This window comes from Beta vulgaris, chromosome 7, assembly GCF_026745355.1.
Source record: "Beta vulgaris subsp. vulgaris cultivar EL10 chromosome 7, EL10.2, whole genome shotgun sequence".
In the NCBI taxonomy this organism is placed as follows: domain Eukaryota; kingdom Viridiplantae; phylum Streptophyta; class Magnoliopsida; order Caryophyllales; family Amaranthaceae; genus Beta; species Beta vulgaris.
The window spans coordinates 11,925,031-11,950,781 of NC_079208.1; the positions used below are offsets into that span (position 1 = coordinate 11,925,031).

Genomic DNA, 25,751 nt, shown 5'->3' on the forward strand with positions numbered 1-25,751 from the left:
GAGTTGACTCCAAATCACCACCCATATTGTCGATTTGATACCCCCAAAACCCAAACCACTCACCCTGTCATTCTTTGTCTCTCCTCAAACCCCTTTTTTCTCTCAAACCTTACCCCTATCTCATCGCAGCTTCGCACACCTATCATCGGTGTTCCTTGAGATTTCTAGTGTGTTGTCCTCTTTCTCTCTCTTTTCTCATCTTGCTATGGTGTTGTTGTTAATCTTTTCTCCTTCCTCTGTTTGAGTTGTGTTTTTGCAGGAACTGGTCATTTTGTGCTACTATTCGTGTTGACTAATTTATGTTCATATTAATGCCGTAATTCCACGCATTTGGTGAAATTGGAAACCGAGTGGTGCCATGGTGTGTGGTGGCGGTGCTGCTGTTGTTAGGCACCAACGTGGAAGAAAGAGATGAACAAAGGGGATTAGGGAAGAGAGGGGGAAGGAGAGATATAATTTAAATAAAGACTTAAGAAGCTAAAATGAACTAAAATCATACTAGTTTACCGATTCAACAAGTCATAAGTCATCTGGGTCCAACAAATGACAATACCCCCTAAAGTTAGGACCTTCATTGGATTATTGATAGTTGGTAGCTATTAAAGAGAACCGCTCATAGTTGAGCCCCACATCATCAGTTTTTCCTTTAACAATTGGCATACCTCACAAAAAAAGACGATTTGTAGTTAGGCAATAATTGAGGAAATTGCGCATCTTTATTATTGGAAATTAAGATTACATGTACAAATAAGGGAAGTGATTTTCTTACAAGATGTTCTCCAAAAATTCGCTTTCTATCAAAGATCAGATCACAATTATATCAAACCAACAATTCTCTTCTTAAATTGCCATTCTGAAGTTGCTCAAGAATCTACTTGATTTATTCTTGCACATGTGTAACTTAGATCGAAGTCCAATCCGAATTTATCCTTGAGTTGCAATATCCAAGGCTGCTCAAGAAGTTGCTTGGGAAGCTTCCTAGAAAGTTGCTTGATAAGTTGCCTAGGAAGTTGCTTCTGGCGTGTTAGCCCTTGCAGAATGGTTTACCAGACCTAGACCATTGGCATTTTGCCAACTTCACTCCGATACTTAAGTCAATATGTGTTTTTGCAAATAAAAGTAGATGCAACAAAGGAATGGTGTAAGGAGATATTACCAAAAGTTGCCTGTCATGCGTTTTGTGTTGGGATATTACCTGGGTAGCCGTCAAGTTGTGTTTTGACAGGTTGCAGCCCCTTGCAAGGTGATATGGAAAACTTAGACCTTTAGCATTTCGCCAATGGTACTCCGATGCAAAAGTCAATAAATGTTCATGAAGGAAAGAAATGAAGTGCAAAAAATAGAATAATGACTAAGGTTTAGAAGTGATATTGTTTGAGATGAGTTACGTTCCAACTGCATGGAATTTGCATCCTATTTCTGGTGAGCATCCTGTATGCTCTGTTGCCTACTACCTTTTCTATTTGGTATGGCCCTTCCCAGCTTGCGTCTAGTTTGCCTACCTTTGGGTCTTTGGTGTTTTGGAACATGTTTCTAAGGACCCAATCTCCAACTTGGAATTGCTTGATTATGATGTGCTTGTTGTAACTCCTAGCAGCTGCTTATTGGTAGGCTATCATTCTTACCTTGGCACTATCTTTGATTTCGTCAATGGTGTCCAAGTCATGCGCCAACTCTGCATCATTCTTGTCTTTTGTCATGAGTCCATATCCTGCAGTTGGCATAAACACTTTAGTTGGAATAACTACTTCACAACCAAATGCGAAGGAGTAAGGAATTTAATCAGTTGCATTTTTAGGAGTTGTCATATCTGCCCAAAGAACCATAGACAATTCGTGAGCCCATCTTCCGCATGCCTCGTCGATCCGCTTCTTTATGTTGTTGACGTTAATTCTGTTGCTAGATTAAGCTTGCCCATTAGTTTGCGGGTGTCTCGGCGTTGATGTGTCTAATCTCATGTTCCATTTTAGCAGAGCTTGCGTGTTTTTCCACTTATGAATTGCGATCCATTGTCGCAAATTATTTCTGAGGGGATTCCAAACCTGCATAATATGTTGCGTTTAGTGAAAGATATTACCTTGGAGTCGGTGACTTGTCAATATGCCTCTGCTTCAACCCACTTGGACAAGTAAACCTGGGGCTTGCGGGATTTTGTCAACAATGTCCATTCCTCCACTTCATGAATGGCCAAGGTGCTAAGATTGGGTGAATTTGTTTGGCATGTTGATGCGAGACTGCAGCATGTCTTTGGCAAGCGTCACATTTCCGAGCTTATTCCATGGCATCTTTCCTCATAATGGGTCAGAAGTAGTCCATCCTGAGTGCTTTGTTAGATAGGCCCCTGCCTCCAGCATGGTTGCCACATTCCACATCATGTAGTTCGCGCAAGACAACAGGTATGTCTTGCTCTTTGAGGCATCTTAAGTAGAGACCTGCAACTGAATTGCGAAACAATATGTTATCAATTAAGATAAAGTGGGATGCTTTTACCTTGAAAGTTCACAGATCTCCGAGTTGTTGGGGTAAGATGCCTTCTTTTAGCCATTGAATGTACCCTTCTGTCCAATTTGTACCTTCAAAGGCAACTTCAGTGCCGGTCTCATTTATTTGATGTATGTCCGTTGTAGGTTGCATGATGTGTACAATATTGATGTTGCTTAAGGTCGGTGCAGCTGAGACTGAACCTAAGTTAGCTAAAGCATCTGCTTCGACGTTTTGCTCCCCTGGAATCTCCTTTATGATAAACTGGTCGAACCTGCTAGCAACATTCTTGGTTATGTTGAAGTATTTTTCCATTTTATGATCTTTTTATGCATATGAATCATAAAATTGATTGACATTTAATACGGAATCACAACTTACCTCGATAAGTTTTAATTTACCTCGAGTTCTGCCACGACATTGAGGGCAACAGTCAAAGCTTCGTATTATGCCTCATTGTTAGTTGCCTTGAATTCCCAATGTATAGCCTAGACTATTATGTCCCTTTGTGGTAATTTTACTACAAATCCAAGTCCTGCTCCATTTGCGTTTGACGCTCCATTAGTGCATAATGTCCATTTGGGACTTGTAGTTTGCTCTAGCAGTTGCAATAGTTCTTCGTCAGCTTCTGTTTGCAAATTTGGACGAAAATCAGCCACAATGTCTGCCAAAGCTTGCGACTTAGTGGTTGTTCTTGGTTCGTACCTGATTCTGTAGCCACTTGGCCATTCTGCCTGACAACTCCGGTTTGTTCATCACATATCCTATAGGATAGTTAGTTTTGACGCAAATAGGGTGACATTCAAAATAAGGGTGTAACTTAGAAGAAGCCATAACTAAAGCAAGTATAAGTTTTTCTAAATGAAGTATACCTTGTTTCAGCATCTACGAGAGTTTTACTTACATAGTATATGGGTGATTGACTTCCATCCTCTTCTCTTACTAAAACGACAGTTACAGTTGCATGAGCTATAACTAGATAAAGTTGCAGTTCCTCTTTACCCTTCGATATTGTGAGAAGAGGTGGCGTTATCATGTAGGTCTTTAGGTTTTGAAATGGTTCTTCATGCTTGCTAGTTCATTCAAACGACTTGTTCTTTCTCAGCACATCATAGAATAGTTTGCATCTATCCGACGACTTGAATATAAATCTGTTAAGCGCTGCAACTCGTGCGGTTAGTTTCTGCACATCTTTGATGCATCTTGGAGATTGCAAGTTGACGATAGCCTTGATTTTCTCTAGAATTGCTTCGATCTCTCTTTGAGTCACGACGTATCCGAGGAACTTGCCAGAGGTAACACCGAGTGAGCATTTGCTAGGAATGAGCTTCATTTAATAGCGCCTAAGAATTTCGAATGCTTCTTTAAGGTGATAGATGTGGTCGCTGGCTTTTTTGGACTTGACCAGCATGTCATCAATGTACACCTCCATGGTTTTCCCAATCTATTTTTCAAACATTTTGTTTACTAAACCTTGAAAAGTTGCACCTACATTCTTTAAGCCAAAAGACATCACTTTATCGAAATAAATTCCTCGATCTGTGATGAATGCCATCTTTTATTGATCTATGGGGTGCATGAGGATTTGGTTATATCCACTGAAGGCATCTTTGAAAGTCAACATCTCATGGGTATCAATTGCGTTTACCATGGACGTCGATGTTAGGTAGAGGAAATAGGTCTTTTGGGCAAGCTTTGTTGAGATAGTCGATCTGTAAGGTCAACGTGTAATTGAATCTAGATTGACGTTTTATCAACGTTAACCTGATTTTTCGTGTGGGACGACGTTTTGTCAACGTCAACCTGAGTTTGAGTTTTGTTTGAGCGTATTCGAATGAGGGCTGGCAAAGCTTGAATCTCAATCGAATATGTTTGAGTGAATGTGAACAGTCGGCACAGTTTTGATGTGCTTGTTGACTATTTGCAGAGAGAATTCCAAGAGAATTTTATGAGCTCTTGATAATAATGATTTTACCGATTCCCTCAACTGAAGGACGTGAGGTTTATTTATAAGAAATGAAGATCCCTTCATGGACTTGGTAGTTTATGTGCTTGTGCCGTTTTATGACTTGGAAGCTAGTCGATCTTTTTTACCGTTGCCATTTGATCATCTTATTTGGACTAATGATATGGGCTGGCCCAAATAGTGATAACCCAAATTATATTTGTTTGATTTAATTTGGATATTTATTTAGATGGGCTAAAATTAATTAAATCGGGTTAATTATATTTATTTTAGTTCAATAATAATTAACTTATTTTAATATAGATGTAATAGCCCTGTTTTTAAGAGCGTTTATTTAAACGTTAAATATAATTATTAAGTTAGTTATGTTGCGAAATTTATTATTTTATTTGAGTTGTGGAGTTATTATTATTATTATTATTTTATATTTTCGGATTTTAAGTTTAAGTTGAGCGGTTTTTGGCCCAAATAGAAAATCGAAGTCGGGTTCCCATCCTTTGTTGTTGTCGGTTAGATATGCTTAGCCCAAATATTTTCTTTTGTCGGTTTGATGAAACTAAACCCCCCAAAATCTTCTCTCTCTCCCCGTGTATTCTAATCCCCAAAACTGAAAAAACCCAAACCCCAATTGAGGAAACCCGAAACCTCTCTCGCTCACCTTCGCCTGCATGTCGCCGGCGATTCCTTCCAGGCTTTGCCGGAGTTCCCCCCTGCTGCTCGTCGGAGCCTCGTCGCCTGCCTGCTACAACTCGCTGTTTCTCTCTCTCTTCTCCGTTCTCTGTAGCGCGAGGCGGTCGTGGTGTTGCGGTGTTGTTGTTGCTGCCACCGTGCGTGCGCTGCAAGCTGTCGTGGCTCGACGCCACGGTTCTCTCTCCTCCGCCGCTCGTCGGTGCTCTCCGCCGCTGCCGGAGGAAAGTTCCTCCCTTTGTCGTGGTCTCCCCTCCTTCAAGAGCAGAGGTAATGACTACCTTTTTCTTTGTCCTTGAAATTCTGGTTTTAAGTTTTGTTTGAGCCCAAGTTGTTATTATTGGTCTTTGTTGTTGTTGTTATTGGGCTGTTGTTAGTTATTGTTGTTATTGTTGTTATTTTTGTTGCGGTGCTGTTGTTATTGTTGTCGTTGTTGTGGAGTTGTGTGGTGGTTATGGTGAAGTGTTGAATTGTTGTAGGTTGTGTTGTTGTTAGTAGTATTACTGTTGTTATTCTCAAAAGGAGGGTTGTTAGTTTCTTATTTTCTTAATGAAGTTTGTTAGATTGATTTATGGTTGATTTGGTTTCTAGCTTACAATACTAGCCTAAGTATATTTTATCAGTTTCGTAGTTTTAAGAGAAGGTTTAAGTAGAATAGCTGAAGTTAAGAATTGTTGTTATTTTATTGGAAATCAGAGTTAGCCTATAAGGGTTGTAGTTGTTTCATGAAATAGGTTTAGAAAGTATAGACAAGTCAATACCCTTATTCGAATTATAGGGAGAATGGTTGTTAATACTTATTATTATTATGAGGTTATTATTGGAGGATGATTTTGGAATGAAGAACCATTCGGGATTATGAAGGAGATTATGTTGGTGGAATCTGAATCGCAGTTCAGGTAACTTTTATGTTTAGTAAAATCATTTACTCATGCCCATGTGTGTGTGGATCTCTATTATGTTTTTGATACTTAAGTTCGTACTATGGCCATAGATATGAATGTGATGATGAAATGTCATCGATTGGTTATGAATACGCAACTGTTTTGCTGGCTTAGTTTATGAACTGAAAATAGAAAGTGGGCAAGGTATGGGTGGAGGATGGTTACTCTTTTGATCTGATACGGTCGGCTACGCTCCATAACGAACCTTGGGGGTAGTATTGTTGGGCTCCATAACGAACCTTGGAGGCAACGTTTGTCCTTTGTCCAAAGCCTGTACTTGCCACTGATTTGTTTAAGAGAATGAGCTATGCCAGCGGTGTAACGAGATGAAAATGATTTGAGAAATAAAATGTTTATAACGGGCTGAAGTTAAGGTTACGAGTTTTCCACTCATTTTGGAATTGTGTTTGTTTTGTATTTTTCCCCTGAATTTGCAGGTTTGGTATCAAGAGCTCGAGAATGGAAGTGAAGCAAGATTATGATGTCGTCCTAGATTAAGGATTGAGCTTGTATCTAGTTAGTTGATTGGAGAATAGTTATTTATATTTCGTTGTATAACTTTTGGGATTTTTAGTTCAATTATTGGTGTATTTAAGGATATGTATAATATTTGGGAATTTAGTCGAGATATTGGTGTAATTAAGGATATTTTTCCGCTGCGATTTTATTAATTAAGATTTGGATTCCAGCTTATGGTTGTTGAGTGTGTGTCCGCTAGCAGCTCGGAAGAGCGGGCTGTTACAATAGAACACTAATATTTTTAGTGTTTGCATCTTGATATTGTTATCCCTTCATTTATTTCTTTATCGTCTTTCTAAAATTGTGGTTGTTGCAGTTGGTCTTCTCAAGTTGTTCTTGCTCTTGATGCATTTTTATCTCTCTTTACTGTGTGAGAATCTCTTGCACTTCCTCTCTCCTCTTGATATTGTTAGTGTCTGCAGCTTGATATTGTTATTTTTGCTCCCCTGTTGGGTGTCGTAGCTGTCGACTTAAGTATAGTCTTTGAGGGTTATTAATTACTAACCATGGTTAGTGTTGAAAAACAATTAAAAAAAGAGGATTACACGAAAATATGACTAAAATACTCATTAATGTCACGCCTGGTAACAAAATAAGACTATAAGGTGTAGACATATAATCGTGTCTCTCCATTTATGGATCCAATGATGAAACATACCGCGGTCTTAATTGGTCCGACCCAAGCTCCGAAAAGTCATCCCAAAACTATTTCCAAAAGTATTAAATTCCTATTTTGAAATAATTAATTGTATTTTTATCCTAGTTTTTTGAAAAAGCTCAGTGAATAATTATTCATGATAATTAATTATTTTTTTTAATAAATAAATATTTTCAAAGACATTTTCATAATTAAAATTGAATTTCCGGAGTCAAAACATAAAAGAAAATCTTCAAAACGTGTCTTCTAAAAAAGGTTGGCAAAGCTTGTCAATAAGCCAGGCTGGTGCGTCTGGCGCACCGTCGTGCGCCTGGCGCACCATTGTGCGTTAGGTGCAATATTGTACACCTGTGTCACGTACACCAATCTGCACCTAACACATAGCATTATGTGTCACAAAGAGTCGTGTGCTTAGTACACTCATCTGCGCGACGCGCCAAATTCTTTTCTATCTTTTTAAAACGCTTACAACGTGTACGAATCTAATTTGGCATACCATTGTGTGTTAGGCGCAATATTGTCCACCTGTGTCATGTGCACCAATGTGCGCCTGACACGTGTGGTTATTCGTCACACTAGGTCTGCGCCTAGTGCAGCCCCCGCGTGACGCGTAATTCCTTTTTCCACATAAATAGGTCTTGGATGTCCGAATTAAGGAGAACAAATTTTCATACTTCCACTATAGTTTGCCACACTAAACACTCGACTTTTACATAACGAAGACACTCACGAATTCTCTCTACAAAACTCATACTTTCCTGCTTTTCAAACACAAAAATACATACATTCATACACATGTTCAGATCTTTCGGCTTAACGATTGCTCGTTCCGGAGGTTATCAATCTCGAAGACTCAAGCCACGATATAATCGTGAGGGTCCTTGAATAATCTATTGTTTTCATATTAAAGTTACTAACAATTTCTTTTATGATGTAGATATTTAATATAAAATTGTGCCTTTGTATATTCTAATTCCTTTTCTTTTCTTTTATTTATTTTCATATGCCTATGTGTGCTATATGATTGTCCTATTTAATGCTTTCATCACCCCACATGTATATTTGCTAATAAATACCTAAAGAACTGCTCTAATATTAACTAGATTAATTTGAACAACATGCTAGGTTCCCTGTAATTTGATTGTCTAATAACTTGTCACTAAAAAAATAATGTTTTGTATGTGTTTCCTGAACCAACCTAGACTAAATATTTTTAGGGTGCATGAAAATAGTAATTGGTTATTCAATTGCATAAAAATTGACATGAATCGATATTAAGTAGAGGTCAGCAATGGGCGACATGGTTCCTGAATGTGTTCGTACCCTCATCCCCGAACTTAATCTTTGGTTAATTGACCATTTATGGTGGTAGGATGGGGAAATCTACATTGGATAAGTTCCTAATTTGTCCCTACGATTTTCCGATATTCAATTAGGTTTATGAGTCTTCCTTTAAAGACTTGTTGACGACTTCAAAAACGTTTTAATAAAAACGTTTATGATGAGGTACTCAAATACGCGCTCATCTCGTGTAGGCGAAATAAAAACACGCCTACATAAGGTCACATTTTGTATAGTCTTTTTAAAATGGTTAAAAAATATAATTTTTAATAGCATAAGATTACCAATGAGAATTTCCCATAAAAATTATTCAATACATAATTAGGAGATTAAACAAAGTATTAATCTTTGAAAGAACTACATCATAAAAAAAAAAGTTAACAATTCGAATAATTGAATAAAATGGAATAAACTAAAAGGATCCCCAAGTTTATATCGAAATCGCCTTGATCTCAGGAATAATAACCTTCAAGAGAGCAACCTTTAAAGCTTAAAAGGAAATTATTGAGGTACTTGAGCATATTTAAGTGTTTGAAGTATGTGGGAAAAGTGATATGGAGTATATGACTTGAGTATTTAGAGAGATTATATGGTTGAAAAATCGTTGTTAAAATCGGGTATAATACAAGATGTTTATAGGCAAAGCAAGAAATGTTAAAGTAGTCGTGCGCTTGGCGCAAAGGGAATAATTATCATGCGACAAAATGCGTTCTACGCGACACAATGCGTTCCACACGACACAAATGCATTTGGCTCTAAGAGGATGTGTGGCATGCGACCTACTTATTGACGAATATATATATATATATATATATATATATACACACACACACACACACACACACACACACACACACACATATATATACACACACACACATGCACACACACATATATATATATATATTAATTTTCGCTTTATTTCTCTTTTTCGTTATTTTTACTTGTGGTTCTCTAATTTCTGTAATTTTCATTACTTTTAGTTATGTTTTTAGTTCGGTTTTTTCATTGTTCAATTGAAATTTGTGTATGTATTTTTTCAGGTATATATATGTATTTTTTTCATTGTTCAATTAGAATTGTGTATGTATTTTTTCAATTATATATATGTATTGTTATTAAATATATGTATGTATATGGTGTTTTGAATGAAATCATCATGCACGATCTTTGTTTGTTTTGAAGTATATATTCTTAATTATTAATTAATAATATATAGTATAAAATATTAATAGATATTATGTACTAGGGATTATCTAAGAGGCAGGTAGTAGAAGTTAAGAAAGCAGAATGCATAGTATTATGAAAGGAAAGAATCAATTGGAGTTTTGGTATGAAAGTTGCGTTGCAGACCTATAGTTGCAAGTCTACCACTTTTTTTAGACAAAAACACTACAATCTGATGCGGTTCTGAGGGAAAATCGCATCATATTATTACCTAATCTGATGCGATTTTGGACCGCATCAGAAATGATTAGTCACCTGCTACGCCCCCACCTGATGCGGACCAAAACCACATCTGAAAGGTCAGTTTTGACCGCATCAGGTGGGGTTTTTTTATTAGCGATTTGAATATATTTTATATTTATGTATGGGTTTTTAGTATAACTTTTATTATTGCATACTCATTCTTTTTCGCTATTATTTTTATTACCTATTGAGCTTTATTGGTGCTTTATTTTATGATAGGTGTTCGGTTTGAAAAAGTAAGTACGTGCCCAAATAGTAAGCAATCAAAATAATAAACATTAAGAAGAAGATATTGAAGCCCACTTTATGTTTGGACACTAATGATATCCACGCTACATCAAGAAAGCATAAGGGAGAATTCTAATTACCTGGGCTTAAGTTCATATAAAGAAAAAGAAGAAAAAGAGTGGTTGTTTTGAGTTGGGAAACACGAAGAGAAGAAAGAATAGGAAATGTTCCTATTTGCACCTCCACACAAAATGCAATAATGAAGTTTTTAGGAATTGGGAATATCAGATTTTATTTTCATTCCTCTCTTGAAGTAATTTACTTAATTATGTAAATTGGGGGTTGGTGGAATTAGGAATAAAGAGGGAAGCAGCAACGCAGAAGAGAGGCGGGCGAAAAAAGTAACAGTTTTCGCACAACACACACAATAGTTTTAGGTTTAGTTTTTAATTCAGTCTTAGTTTGTTTATTCATGGGTGACAACGGCGGAAATACATTTGGTCCAGTTCTATGTTGTTCTTTAGTATTCAGTTCAATTGCAAGATTTTTTGTTTTGGTAGAACTTGTTATTGCCGACGGGGCGACGACGGCGGCGAAGCTTAGTTCAATTTCAGTATTCTCTATCTATTTTATTAATCAACTTTGGTACTTTCGTTCCTTTCGTTCTCTAATTTTTGGTTTGTTCGTTTGTTTCACACTTGGATTTTCAATCTACAGTTAGTTTTCTTTCTTCTTTCATCTTTTGTTGAGTAAGAATTATTTCGTTTTTTCTTCTTTATTTTTCTTTAGTTATCCTCGTTTACTCTTGCTTGTTCTCTGACTACTCCATAATTCAATCTTGTGTTGCTTAAAATACTACTACTTGCAGTTCTTCTAAATTCTTAGGTTTGTCCTATTCTAAATTCCAATATCCATTATCATGATTCATGTTTTATTATTGTTGTCTTTGCAATTCCAGTAGCTTATTTGTTTTCGTCATTTTCTTAAGTTAGTTTAACCTTAGTCTATTGTTTGTGCTGCTAGTACTGAGTCATTATTGGTAGATTAATTATAATTACAATATTAGTCTAATATTTGTTTGGCTTAGGCGTAGTTATTTTGCATAATCAGAAATTCAGATATTTAAGTGGGTAATTTAACATAGTATCAACATTCTTGTGGGTTCGACCCGTATTTGCTAGTTGTGTTACATCGTACATCGAGCACTTGCGGTATTAGTTTTTATTCCTACACTATAATAGAAGGTATTCAATTAATGAAGTTTATACTCAGATTACTGAAGAACAACCTGTGGTTTCATGGGTTAAAGGAGTTTGGAATCGTATGTCAATGCCTAAACACAAGTTTTTCACATGCCTTGGGGTACATGACAGATTAAAAACAAAAGAGAGGCTCTTCCAATACAACATTAGTCCTGATGATCTATGTTGCTTATGTGGGACTGGTTCTGAGTCTACTACACACCTTTTCTTTGGGTGTATCTTCAGTACACAGTTATTGAAGGAGGTTCTTAGATGGATTGGAGTCAGTTATCAGCGTAGAAACCTGACACAATGGCTCAGCTGGACTAGAAGATCTTATCATGGATCAAAGGTAAGAAAGCAGGTGTTGTTAACAGTTCTGGCTGCAACAGTCTACATGGTCTGGAAAATAGGAATGAAGCTTTTTGGCTTTCAAAAGTAAATAGAATTACCTGTATAGTTATAGAGATCAAGTATATAATTAAACATAGAATAAATCTGTGTAATTTAGGAAAATGGAGTAGAAAAGATTGTGACTGGATTAGCAGTTTACAAGCTGCTTCTTGGCCTTACGTAGCCTGTTAGCTCCAGCTCCTATTTTGGAGTTTATGTTGTATTATCTCTTTGGTGTGAGCTTATACCTTTACTTACCAAAAAAAAAAATTCCTCTATCATCAACAAGACTCCTGTTTCTCTTGTTAACTTTGGTACTAATTCTGATGTTTCTCCTTTCTTTTCCTTACATCAACCAAATACTCCATAATTCAAAGAAAATATTCTTGTTTCTCCTCATTCTTTTACCCAGTCCATTGATCACACTACTTCTCAGACTTTTTATTCTTCACCTTTACCTTCACATATATCTGACAGTAATCCTTCAACTTCTTCTCCCACTAATTCACCTTCTTCTTCTAAAGTTCAATCTAATGTCTCTATTCCTATCAGAACTTCTACTAGAAATGTGATACCTTTTGTTAATTTGACTAACTTTGTCAATACTTATGTTCCCCACAAAATTCCTCCAAACACTCATCTTTCTTCTTCTGAATATGCTTCTTTTGCTGTTAATTATTCTCATATAATTGAACCTAAGCACTACAATCAAGCTAAGAATAATCCTAATTGGGTTATTGCTACGGGAAAAGAGATTAACGCTCTTGAAGATAATGAAATATGGGATTTAATACCTCTTCTTGTTAATTGGTTCAAAGTGGGTTTATAAAACCAAGTTAAATCCAGATGGTACCATAGAAAGGTACAAAGCATGTTTGGTGGCTACATGATACTAGCATGTAGAGGGGAAATATTTCACTCAAACTTTTGCTCTAGTAGCTAAACTGGCTACTGTCAGAGTGTTGATTGCAGTTGCTAATGCTCATGGTTGGCTTTTGTGTCAATTAGATGTGAATAATGCATTTTTGCATGGTTTTCTTGAAGAAGTCTATATGTTGCCACCAGTAGGGTATGACAAAGCTACAAATGGTGAAGTATGTAAACTGAAAAAGTCCATTATTTATGAACTTAAACAAGCCTCCAGACAATGGAATAAGGAGTTAAACAAGTTTTTTCAGAGTTGGGTTTTATTCAAACCAAACAGGATTATTCATTATTCACAAGACTTTTAGATGGTCATTTCTTAGCTATCTTAGTCTATGTGGATGATATAGTTCTCATTGGAACAAGCATGCCTCCGATTGATTATGTCAAACATTCTCTTGATCAAGCCTTTACAATTAAAGATCTTGGTGCTCTTAATTACTTTTTAGGAGTTGAAATCTCCAGAAGTTCTAATATGTCATAGAGGTATTTTGAGATATATAAACCTTTTTCTCAAAAAACTTTGAAATAATGTACAACACTATTAGTTCTGATGGAGTACAATATAAAGATTGGAAAAATATACCCCATGAACAAAACCAAAATGCTAACGATACATGAAGAAAACAACAATAGCTACGACAACGTGCATGCTTCCAACCCCACTTTAATTTCCCTTTCCAACAATCAACATGAAGTAATATCCTCTGGCCAACACCCTTTACCCTCAACTTTTGACTTACTATAAAAATCTATCAATTTTTACTGCCTCGACAAGATATGATTATCACAAAGAAAGTTACTTGTTACCAAAATGATTGAGCCCCATGGTTGAGTTCATAGATGCAAAACTGGCAAGTTCTTGAGGCAAAAAAGGGCGAACACTTCCGTCTTCAGCTCCCATGCCAAGGAAATCTCTAGTTAGAGCGTTCGAGATGGAAGAGAGCTTAAGTTGGTTTAAATTATTTTGTGATTTCGAACCCGATTGCATTATCAATTGACTAAGGTTGTTCACAGAAGTAGACATTAAGTTCGAGCTCCCTACTAGTCCAGTGCTAGTAGTAGCACAACTATTAGGTCCATTACCAACACAGTCAGGCGCCTCAGTGCTTGACACTAGGGCGCTTGATAAAATGTTGGTAGGTGGTGAACTCGTCATGACTCCCATGGATGTTCCAAGAAAAGAAGGATTGCTCCTTGTTGAACCCATTTGAGCCGCCTTTTGTAGGAGTGCGGTTGCAGACATGGGGGTTGTGGGATTCGGTGAGGAAGATGATGGGTTGTTTTGATCATGTGAATATAAAGAAGCTAGGTTTTCAACCATGTTTGTCTTGTTGTTATTGTTATTTCTTCCTTCATCCTTCAATGCAAGTGGGAAAGATGACAAGGAAAGACTTGCAGTGGTTGATGTTGGTGTTGCTGTTGCACTTCTTTCTAAGGATGAATATTGATTGTTGATCATAAAATTGGGAATCGAGGATGAGCCAAAGAGGTTGTTACTTGTTGCCATTTGTACCATCTCAGGCAAACCTACAAACAACATCCATGAATTCATTCACATATGTTATGATGCTCATATACCAAGATACTGTTAACATGTTCAAATTTGCGCATGTTTTAAAGATTATTCTCAACGTGACTTGATAATAATCGTCTAATTTTCTACTCAATTATTCAATTTAAACTAACACTTCATCTATTCAAAATTTATTGTCGCATATGTTATCTTAAATTGTCCAACATAATTCGCGACTTTTCCTACAATGGCTTTTGTAGACAACTAAAAATCCTAATATGTTATTGCTTAATTTGATAATAATAATGGAAATGATAGAATGAGCACTAATATATAATGATACCTTTGTAAAATATGTTTTATCCTTAATTATGATAGGTTAGGTCAATATAACTCATTTTGAATTAAGGGAAACATAGTTTCGATCTTTTCAGATGAAGTAGTAGTTTTTAGCAAAATTCTCAATAATAGGCTTATATTCTTGATAATTCACAATGGTAAATATGGCTCTTTTTCCTTCCCATTGTTAGGCCTAAATTTTTGCAATTCACCCAGATATAGCATTAATAAGGCTTAATTGTTAATTTTTGGTTAAATTTTAATACTTATGTTAAGTTTTGACTAAGCTCTACTAAACATGATTTATCTAGGTCAAAGAGTAGGTCAATATTAATCTTTATGACTAATCCTGACATATCTTGGTACATTGTATACTATTAGTAGTATGCATACTATTCATGTGATTTTCTAATAAAGTAAAAGATTCACCATTCTATGACTTCTGAAACATATAATGCACACCCAAGAGGAAAAATTACACAATGATGGGGTAAGAAGATGAATTTTCCATTTATCAAAATAAAAAGAAGATGAATATGTATTTTTTAAACACAAAAATAAGAATAAATGTGAGTGACAGACAAAAGGCAACACATTCCACAGTGGGAAGGAGAGGTTAGGCTGGAGGGAAAGTGAAATTAGAATTGGAGGAAAAAAAAATTGTTAGTCGGTTAAAAGTCTTGACCTAAGTAAATCATGGGTTAGTAGGGCTTAGAAAAATTTAAAACAAGTATCAAAACTAAACATGAAATTAACAATTAAGCCCGATTAATGCTACATTTGGGTAAATAAAAAAAATGAGACCTAATTATGAGAAGAAAAAAAAGTTGAATCTACCATTCGAAATTCTCAAAAATAGGAGTCTACCTATGGGTAATTTCCCTAATATTTATCATTGGAAATCTACGACACCCCAAATTAAGGAGAATGTACGTGAGTGTAATATATATTATCATTGTTATTTTTCGATAAATCATCAAATATTTTACTAAGATAAGCTATGCCAATGTCACAATCAACAGAGTTTTATTTGTTCTAACAAGTGCAATGATAATGGTCAAAATTAGTTAATACAATTGGGTAATTTAATTGCAATATGTGCATCTTTTTTTTTCCTTCTAAGAAAATCCTTGCAATGTTTTAATGTCAAACTAGTATTTGGGCTCGGGCGTTGTCCTGCTAAGTGGTATTTTTTCCGAAGTTGATATGTATTTTTTTCCTATTTGCATTAGAATATAATAAAGAAAACTCAACATTTAAAAGGTACAAATATAATAATGTGGACATTTAAAGCATGATTAAAAGCTGGTTGAGATAGTAACTATGCTTTATGTAATAGTAAAATGTCATTGGTTCAAATCTTGTTACAAGCCAATTTAGTTTTGTTAGTTGACATCCAATATATACATATTGGACAATTCTAGAGTTCTAGTGGAGTAGAGATGCCACATGGCGTGCAAAAGTTGTCAAATACGCCTTTTCATATACTTGTTTAGATATTTTATTCTAGATATGTACTTTGCGTCTTTATTTCTTTTCTAGAGAGGGTGTTAGTCTAAGCTTGTTCTCCTTATCAAAAAAAAAAAAAATTCTTTTCTAGAGAAAATAAATGTCCAAAAACTAGAGGCACAATTAAAAAATTATGGTGATTATCTTGCAAGAAAATTATTGTAGAATGTTTTCATTATTTCCCCTAATATATAACATGTACTTCCTCTATTTCATATTACTTGAAACATTTCTCCGGACACACTTGCCCGTGCCTTACTTTATTCATTAATATTTTTAATTTCTTATAAGTAAAAACTTAAAAAGTTAGTATTTTGAAACTATATGACAATATGAATCTAATAAGATCACATGACTATATTTTTCATTACGTTGAATTCGCATAACACTGTCAAATAAGAGTTGGTGAATATTGTAGAAGTCAAAACGTGAAACGAAGGAAGTATAACTGAGAAAGGTTGAACAATTAATTAGTGAGACTGGTGGGTTCCATGTCTTGTCATATCTCATTATTTAGAAAATTGACAATCAGCTATTTAGCCATTCAATCAAGAATTCTCCAAGGCATTTGAGGAGAATGGAATTATTTGAGATTGCCATTAACCACAATACACAAATATTTAAATTGATGCTAAATTTGATCAATTAATAGTTTAAATGTCTAGTTGCCTAGTATTATCTAATGAATAAAATTGGTGCATACAAATTAACAATCAGCTATTCGCTACTTAATTCAGGATGATATATAATGCCACTAACCTGTATTGAGAGTATTGGTACCAGCCATGTTGCTAAAATCTTGTCGAAAAAGCGGGTTAAACTGTGAAATTGAATTGGAATTTTCTTGAAGTCCTTGACTAACAAATCCATGATGAAAACCAGGTTGAGGAACAATGGTGGATTTGTTATTGGATTGATCATCAGTCTTGAAACTTAGACTTGGAGGTGCGACTGAATTAATCCTCACATTTTCTTCTGCTAATGCATCACAAAAAGCCCTATGTGTGATAAAACTATCTTTCCTACAATAATAATAATAAAAAAAGTAATATTATAGCTCACATTTATTACAAATAATTAAAAACACCCCAAAAAACAAAACAAATAAATCATAATATCTTAAAAAAAGAAAGGGAATGAAATTAATTAAATTCACCTGGAGAAAAGTGTACCACAGTCACATTTATACTCCCTAGTACCACAAGTCTTAGTATGAGCTTTCCAATCTGATTGCACTGCATATTTCTTGGAACATTTCTCACACTTCCATTTTTTTTCACCATGTTTCCTGCTAAAATGTTTTTTAATTCCAGTTAGATCACCAAGAGCTCTTGATGAGTCATGATGTACACATGTTTTTTCTGGGCATATGTAAACCTTCTTCTTAACTTCTTTGTTTGTCCTTTGTTTAAGTTTCCATGGTAAGTTGTGGCCTCTCCTGTGAAGCTGAAGGTTTTGATCTCTTTGAAACCCTTTATTGCATATTTCACAGATGAATCTGTTTGTAGCCATTAGGGTCTTTGGCGATAGCGCGATCACTTCAGCATCTGGATCTGTTTACATGCCAAAAGAAGCATCATTGAATAAGAGCTTCTACAATTATTGTACGTTGACACATAGAGTCTCATTGTATAATCATAAATGAGTCTCTTTATTAATTAATCCAAGCATGAGTTGATTTTTTTCTTTATCATCTAGGGTTTCATGGTTGTTCTTATTTTAATTGTTGCAAACAAAATCTATTATTCATGGTGTCATATTTCTTTTGGATAATATATATTGGAATATCTAGGGGCGTTCTTACTAACTAGGGGCAACCTTGAAATAAAAGTACCTGACCACCAAGATTAGTCAAGAGTTGCTGGCTATGATTATGTTATACAAATATATATAGCTATATTACAACATATTAATACATTGTTAATCACTAAAATGACGAACTCAACTTTTAATAATGTTTATTTTGAAAACTGACAACAAAAAATTAAAAACCGGTTCTATGGGTTCCATATATTTGAATTTACTTTTTAAAGAAACGAAAAACTAGAAACAAAAGACGATAACAGGTGAGTAGATTTTAGCTTCAAATTTATACACAAGGCCTTCCATCAACTTTTCGCCGAAAAACAAATTAAGAAAAGGAATTCAAAGTAATATAAATGAAGAGACTTAAATAGTTACATAACAAGTGAGATGATAATATTACTTATGGAAGATTTACAAATTGGAACAGTGATAAGTTACCTGGTGTTCCTGGTAGATTTCTCTTCTTCTTGGAAGGAAGAGGATTACCATTATTATGGGATAAAACTTTAGGGTTAGGGTTAGATGGTGGTGGTTGTTGTTGTAGTTGTTGAAGATGATTTTGAGGGAATCCCCTAATTGTTGAAGGTAAAGAAAACCCATCTCCAATACCTTGCAAATTCATATCTTTTTTATTGGGTATATATCAACTCTTGGAAAACAACTAACTTCCAAGAAAAAAACACTAAAATTAAGATCAGAAGAAAGAAAGGAAAGAAACAAGAGTAGTAGTTTTATTTTGAAGAAAAAAACAGAGAGAGTTAAAGAGTATGTTTTTGGGTGTATATTGGAATGTTTTGACTCAATCTCTTCTTCCCTCGGATTATACCAAAAGAACAAGAAAACCCCAAAAAAAACTACTGAAAATTAATTTACTACTACTTTGTATCTGAGTATTTCTTCTAACACTAAGCGAAAAACTCGGTTTAACTGTTTTTTGTTTTGATGCTCTTTCACTACTTAAGAGGAAAAGACCAAAATATAAAGAGAGAATATTTTCATTTGTTTGTCTTCCTCAATGATCTCTTTTATCCAAGGAGGTCAGCCATAGATTTACAAATAGTGGGCCCTCTCTAATATTATGTCATTTTCTCTCTCTTCCTCGTGATGAAAAAAGAAATAAGGATTAGGTGTGTGTGATGTTAGTAGCTGCTTGTGAATTGTTCCCAGAATGGTGTAGGATTGTAGAGTACCACAGACTCCACAACTGTGTCTTTCTCATTGTCATCTAGCTACTTCACTCTTTCTTGCTTTTTGAATTTCAAATGAATATATTATTATTTCGTGTATTTGATGCATGAATGTATGTGAAGATTAGGGACTATGCTACGTTGGAGTAAGAAAAAAGTTTTGGTTTGTTAGGGTAAGCAGTGCGTTTTGACTTTCCATTCTTAAACAATGCTAATGATTTGAAATATACTTCTATGATTAAAAAAAAAAATATGAGTCTAAATTTACTCATTGTAAAGTATAAGAAGAATTTGTAGGATAACAAAATAATTAGTGAAGCATTAATGCATCAAGCTCAAGAAAAAATATACGCATAAAGTTAAGAAGATTAAGCATTGATTTAGCAAGATAGTTGAATCCATTTATGCACCATAAAGTATTTCTTTGTTACAAATATTGTGATGGATGAAGAACTTCCAACAGACATAGTAAGGCCCTATTCTCTTGTGGAAAGTTTCAGTTCAGTTTAATTCAGTCCATCACGTTAATTCAGTTTCGTTCAACTACAACAGAGTCTTCAGATGGAGATTCCAATATTAAAAGGTATCAGTCTACGGATTTTTTTGGCTTCACCTGGTTTGTTAATATTATATAGGTATGATATAATATATAAGAAAAAATGATATATGTTTGTGTTTTGTGAATATTTTTTGGGTATCTTTTCTAGTAATTACTTAAAAAATTGATTGTATGATGTATGGTGTTGCTCATACGGTTACACTAAGCACTAACAATGACATTCCTAATAATCAATCATCCAATTAGGATCTGTTCTCCTCGCCTTATTTTCAGTTCACTTCAATTCAATTCAATTCAGTTCAGTTCAGTTCAGCTCTGGACAATACTTTTACTCTAACATATCACTATTCATTTCAGTTCAGTTCAGTTCAATTCAATTCAGTTTAATTCAATTGATTTCAGTTTAGTTCAGTTTAGCTGTTTTATGCCGAAGAAAACAAGCCCTTAGTTATTGGCTCTTTCATTAAAGGTTAGGAAACTCACAATTACATGTGTTCAAGCTTTGAAATGGGGACTCATTTTTTAAATTTTAGGATGGCTGATTTTTTTTTTGTTCATTTCAGATTATGTTTAAAAGCAGTATACGGGAATGTGAAGGTGGATATATACAAGATGTTTAGGCACAAGAGATAGGACTTATATTTTTCAATATTTTGTGGAATTAGTTACTTTTGCTTAAGAACAATATTGTTATACCTTTTGAAGGATTTAAATTTAATTAGATTTTAGCGTATTCATTTTGGGTTTTATTGTAGAATCTATTCACATTGTTATTTGTTACTAATAATAGTATTTTTTTCTTAAAATTGGATTATATTTCAATTGTTCTTTGATTTTATGGTTGAGTAATAAAGAACAATAAAAATAGTGGAACAATTACTAATATCATTATTTTTACTTTCTTTAGTATGATGGATGGAGATGCTTGAAAAATATTGTGATATTGTTGCACCGCTATTAATGCGCCGTAATAGGTCGATAAAAGCTTTGGATTGAACTCAAAAATATGACATTGGGTTGGTCTTTGCAAAGTCAAAGGAGGCGCTTCAAAAACGTTGCAACACTATAACAACGCTAAGGATGTGTTGTAATAGGTTGACAAAAGCGCGTCAAAATTGACGTTTTTTGGTGTTTATACCTATGCTATTAGAGTGTGTCGCCGTAGGTCCCAACAACACCGGCAAAGTCGGTGTTTTTCCAAGCGTCGGTAAAAGCCCTTGAGCGCTTTTTAGCGCCGCAATAGCATATAAACACCGAAAAACGTCATGTGAGATAGAACTAGACCCAATATAAGGAGTTTAGCAGAAAATTTACCATCCTAAGGAGTCATGTGAGATGCAGCTCCCGAATCCGGGTACCAGACTGAATCATTAGCTTCACCACCAACAGACAGTGCAACTAGGGCTTGAGTGACACTTTCAGAGGACGAGGAAACAAAGCTGGAATTAAATCGTTAGGGACAATAGGCAGCTTGATGACCTGGAAACCAACATAAACCACAAGTATCTGAAGTAGGGGTAGAGGTTACATTGCTACTTGATGAATTACTCCATGCAGACGACAAATCATTAGTAATATAATCTATACAAGGCATACGATAGGATGACAAGTTAGAATATTTATCATACCATTGGAGCGTCCCCGATTAGCATTGTTGTTGTTGTTGTTGTTTCCAGAGCCACGAGAATTACTATTTCCCCCATTTCCACCATTATCACCACGAGCATTCTGATTATTGTTACCACCACGATTATTGGTACCCCCACGATTTCTGTTATTTCTTCCCCGATTCCTCCTTCTAGAAGTAGGCTTGGAGGAGGAACTTGATCCAGAACCAGTAGATTGAACAGCAAGTAAGGAATGATGAGAGAAGGAATCAGATCCATCCTTCGAGTTTATCAGACGTTGTTCATGAAGGAGCAACTTAGGACACAAATCATCAAAACTAATAGGGAATGGATAATGCAGCAAAGTAGTGACAATGTGATCATACTCAGAATCACGATCGAGACCAAAAAGTGTATACTGTACTAAATCCTGGTTCGATACAGGACACTGAATGGCAGCAAGGGAATCAACAATCACCTTAATCTCACTTAAATAACCATCCATAGTCTGGAAGCAGTCTTTTTAATACGAGTTAAACGTCCCTTTAATTCCATTGATCTAGCCATACTAGCATGCATGAACCTAGTTCGTAATCTAGTCCAAATTTCTACAGAAGTAGATAAATCATGCACATCCACAAAAACATCCCTAGATAATGTCAAAAACATCCCTAGATAATGTCGCAAAAATCCATGATTTTATTTGTTCATCCACACACAAATACTCATAGAATTGATTATTAGGAATGAAACACCACGTTCATCAATAATCGTTGTAGGAGGAATAATAATTGTGCCTTCAACCATACCAAGAAGTTGATGGGAAAGAAGCAAGCAAGTAATATGAGTTTTCCACAACAAATAATCTTTAGGAGAAGAAAGAGTAATAGTTACCAAATTACTGAGATTAGGCGCAGAGATCTGCAGTAAGGGGAAACACGACAGGAAGAGAGTCGGTTGGGCGGCGCCGATTGGCGTGGTCGTGGTAGTGACCGGAAATCCAGGGGGGACCTGGGTGAGGCGCGCGACGAAGAGGCCGGGGTGCTCGTGTTGTGCAGCGCCGAGGAGAATCCCGACATGGCATGGCTGGAAGAAGACCATGGTTGGGAGAAGAAGGAACCGGCAAAGGGCGCTGTGGAGGAGGCTGCGGCGTACGTCGGGTGGTGCCGGAGATCTTGCATCGGGCTGGGCTGCGAGAAAAGCATGTCGTAGGGCTGCGTGGCAGCGGTGGCGACCGTCGGCGGAGGCAATAGCGGATCGGAGGTCGACACCGGCGGTTGCTGCGGTGAGGCGACTAAAGAGGCGGAAGAGGTGGCCGAGAAATCCATCAGGAAAGAAAAGAAAACTTTTTTGTTTTTGAGAGGAAAAAAAAATTTAGAAAAACCTTGGTTGTGATACCATGTACAAGTGTAGAGAATAATTATGTTAACCTGATGTGGTTAACCCTGGCATTGAGTATATATATAGGTTTACAATACATGCCTATGACTAGTTGAAGACTATTCTATCATTTTACATACAATGTTATCTAATACTTTTCGTCGTTAGTACTTGATAGAGCACTAGTGATTTATTTTCCAGTTGCTTAGATTATAAGACTTGAGGTCCCCGATCGAGATTGGCAAATTTGACATCTAAATCTGCAACCCTCTACCAGCAAACTATTAGAACTACAAATCTTCCAAATTTTGTATCATTGCATATACACTAATAAGATAAACAAAATACTGAACTTAAAGATCCCATGATGATTGGTGTGAGGGAAACACTACATAAGGGAAAGGGAACCGAATAACCCCAACATGATATGAGAGGATTGACTGTGATTATCATACTGATGGTGATATTATTTGAATAAAAGATTGAAAATTTTGAAAGATTTAGGCCTTATCATGGACAAATCTGTGATGACGACGTGCTTAAGTTAAAGGAAAATTTGTCCAAAAAAACTTTTTAAAGCATTCTTTTAATTTTTCTTGTAAGATGAAACCTATTTTCATTTTTTGGTGTGGTTTTTGAGATGCATAGGGGTGGCGCTGCAGCTAATGGAAATAGGGGGGTAAAGAAAGGTACAAGGGTCATCGCCGCAATTGAGAAAAACACACCAGAAAATGGGAATAAGTTTCTTCTTGAAAAAAAAAATTAAGTTTGTGGTTTCTTTTTTGCAAAGAATGCTTTATAAGGTTTTTTTTTTTTCACAAAATTGAACCACTAGAAATTTCTTTTTGGCAAATTTTCTTAAATTAAAATATGGTGGCTAGAGTTTTAAATAATGAGAAAGAGATAAAAGAGAAAAATAAGAAACCAACAATTTAGACATTTTGTTGTTTTTTCCCAAAGCATAGTAGTATACTATTTGATAGAGTATAAATCTATTCCTGGGGCCTTAACCATCAGCTTAAGTTTTTGGTTGAGTTGGTCCTTTGATATGGTATCAAGAGTCAGCGTGACAAAAAGGTCACGGTTTCGAATCTCATCCACCCCTCATTTCTCAGTGGAATATTTAGCGTCAGGTATGAGGGCAACCTGTGTTGCATCCACACTTCAAGTCCAAAGGGCTCTTGCGTGAGGGGGCGTGATAGAGTATAAATCTATTCCTGGGGTCTTAACCATCAGCTTAAGCTTTTGGTTGAGTTGGTCCTTTGATACTATTTCTAATGAATTTCTACAGACTAAACACCATGCATTCTTCTTTCTCTATAATGCCCATCAATAGTATAGATAATCAAAAAAATCAACGAAAGGTCCACTAAGAGCTACACTGATGGCAACTTCATTTGTACTTTGAATTCTTCTTTTACTTTTAAATTTTGAAAAACTTTTATTACTTTCTTCTTTCAATTGATTTTGTGTACTTTCCATCCATATGGAGAGATTAGCATGACTACGTATAGGGGGAGCAAGTTTAAGAGTAACAAGCTCAAGTTATTTCAGACAAAAAGTAAAACAAGTTCGAATAAACTATAATCGGTAAATAAACGCCCATTTGGCACTATGTAATAAATATATAATATTATTATGTTTAACTACTTATATTTACATAAAATAATAGAAAAATATATGATTTCAGTATATAAGCATTTGAAAATTTATTTTCTTTTTCTTATGCAAACTCATTTAATTAATAATTTTGTCTTTCCTCACTAATTAATTTTCCTAGTGGGGAGGAATTAAATTTATATGAATTAAAATATAGCATGATAATTCCTTCTTATCTAACACTTTGAGAAAATTCGTTAGCTTCTCCTATTTTATAAGTTCAACTCATACTAACTATATTGAGATCCTATAAGTTATAGACAAGTTAACAATTTGATTTAGCGAAACACAACACATTCTAATAAGTTAGAAATATGAAAATAAATACACAACAAGAGAAAGTGTCCACTGAAAGAACAAGAGAATATATGAAATTGAAAGAGATAATTCACCTACAAAGATATGTTTGTTTTTACACTTATTCGAGACAAACGTAATATGTTTGTGTGATGGTAGTGAAGTAGTTTACAGATCGAAAAGTTACAATTAAAATAGAAAATATAGTATCAATCAAATGAAATAGTCATAAAATTAAATTAACGCACTAGAGCATGGTAAGAAAGAAAATCAATCAATTAAAGCGGCTACTTGTACTTTGATTAATGATTAAGTGATTCTAAGTTGCCATCCAACAAAACCAAAGGCTTTCACTCTCAAATCTCAATAATAGGAATAATTATAATAAATAACCATGATAATTAATATATTTAGTAGTACTATTATTATTGGTCAAACATAATTACATATTTACTTACTATGTAGCTAGCTAGTAAGTAAAGAAATTATAGACAAAAGGCTACCTCTTTCTTTATTTTTTGAGGGGAACAATAATTTCTCCCAACATTATTTTTGCTTTTTATATTGTGATTTAATTTTTTTTTGTTTTCATCTTGGTTTTTGGGATCGACTAAGGTAAGTGCAGAAAGGCAATGGATGGAATTATTTCACAAGTGTGATCATGATAGGTTCGAAGCTTAGAAAGTCAGTTACCTTTCCATAGTGATCTTTTCATCAACATGATTAAGTCATAATTACAGTAGGACCCTAAGAAAGGTGAACTTCGAATTGTCAACAAATTGTAGAAAAAAATAGTACTATAGTATTTTCAGAAAAGAAAAGCAAGGAATTGAACAACAAAAATTACAGTAATCTAGGCGAAAATTTCTTTATACATTACGATGCCGTCCGTGAACTCTGTCTACACCTTTTCTGACCTTTTAGACCATGTAGGTCCCACTAGTATTGTACAGTATTCTGGTTGCATGGGCACCTTCATCTATAAAAAGTTTTTGTATGGTGGGATAGATCGATAACTGTTGGGGCGCAGTGCATGTGGA

The 25,751-nt window shown here is 35.1% G+C and overlaps 1 protein-coding gene across 1 annotated transcript; it reads right to left on the reverse strand.

Annotated features, from left to right (window-relative positions):
• Positions 1–13,290: 13,290 nt before the first annotated feature.
• LOC104898708 (zinc finger protein JACKDAW) lies at positions 13,291–19,015 on the reverse strand. Its single transcript, XM_010685812.4, has 4 exons — positions 18,461–19,015; positions 17,373–17,769; positions 16,976–17,238; positions 13,291–14,382 (listed from the first exon to the last, which is right to left on the reverse strand). Exons 1-4 carry the CDS (start codon positions 18,642–18,644, stop codon positions 13,652–13,654), a joined length of 1,575 nt encoding a protein of 524 aa, XP_010684114.1. The 5' UTR covers positions 18,645–19,015; the 3' UTR covers positions 13,291–13,651.
• Between the last annotated feature and the right edge of the window lie 6,736 nt (positions 19,016–25,751).

Coding starts and splice junctions, on each gene's coding strand:
- LOC104898708 (XM_010685812.4), bottom strand. CDS start 18,644: ATGAATTTGCAAGGTATTGGAGATGGGTTTTCTTTACCTTCAACAATT. Junction 17,770..18,460: donor AAATCTACCAGGAACACCAG/GTAACTTATCAC, acceptor GCATGTAAACAG/ATCCAGATGCTGAAGTGATC. Junction 14,383..16,975: donor TACCAATACTCTCAATACAG/GTTAGTGGCATT, acceptor TGTTGTTTGTAG/GTTTGCCTGAGATGGTACAA.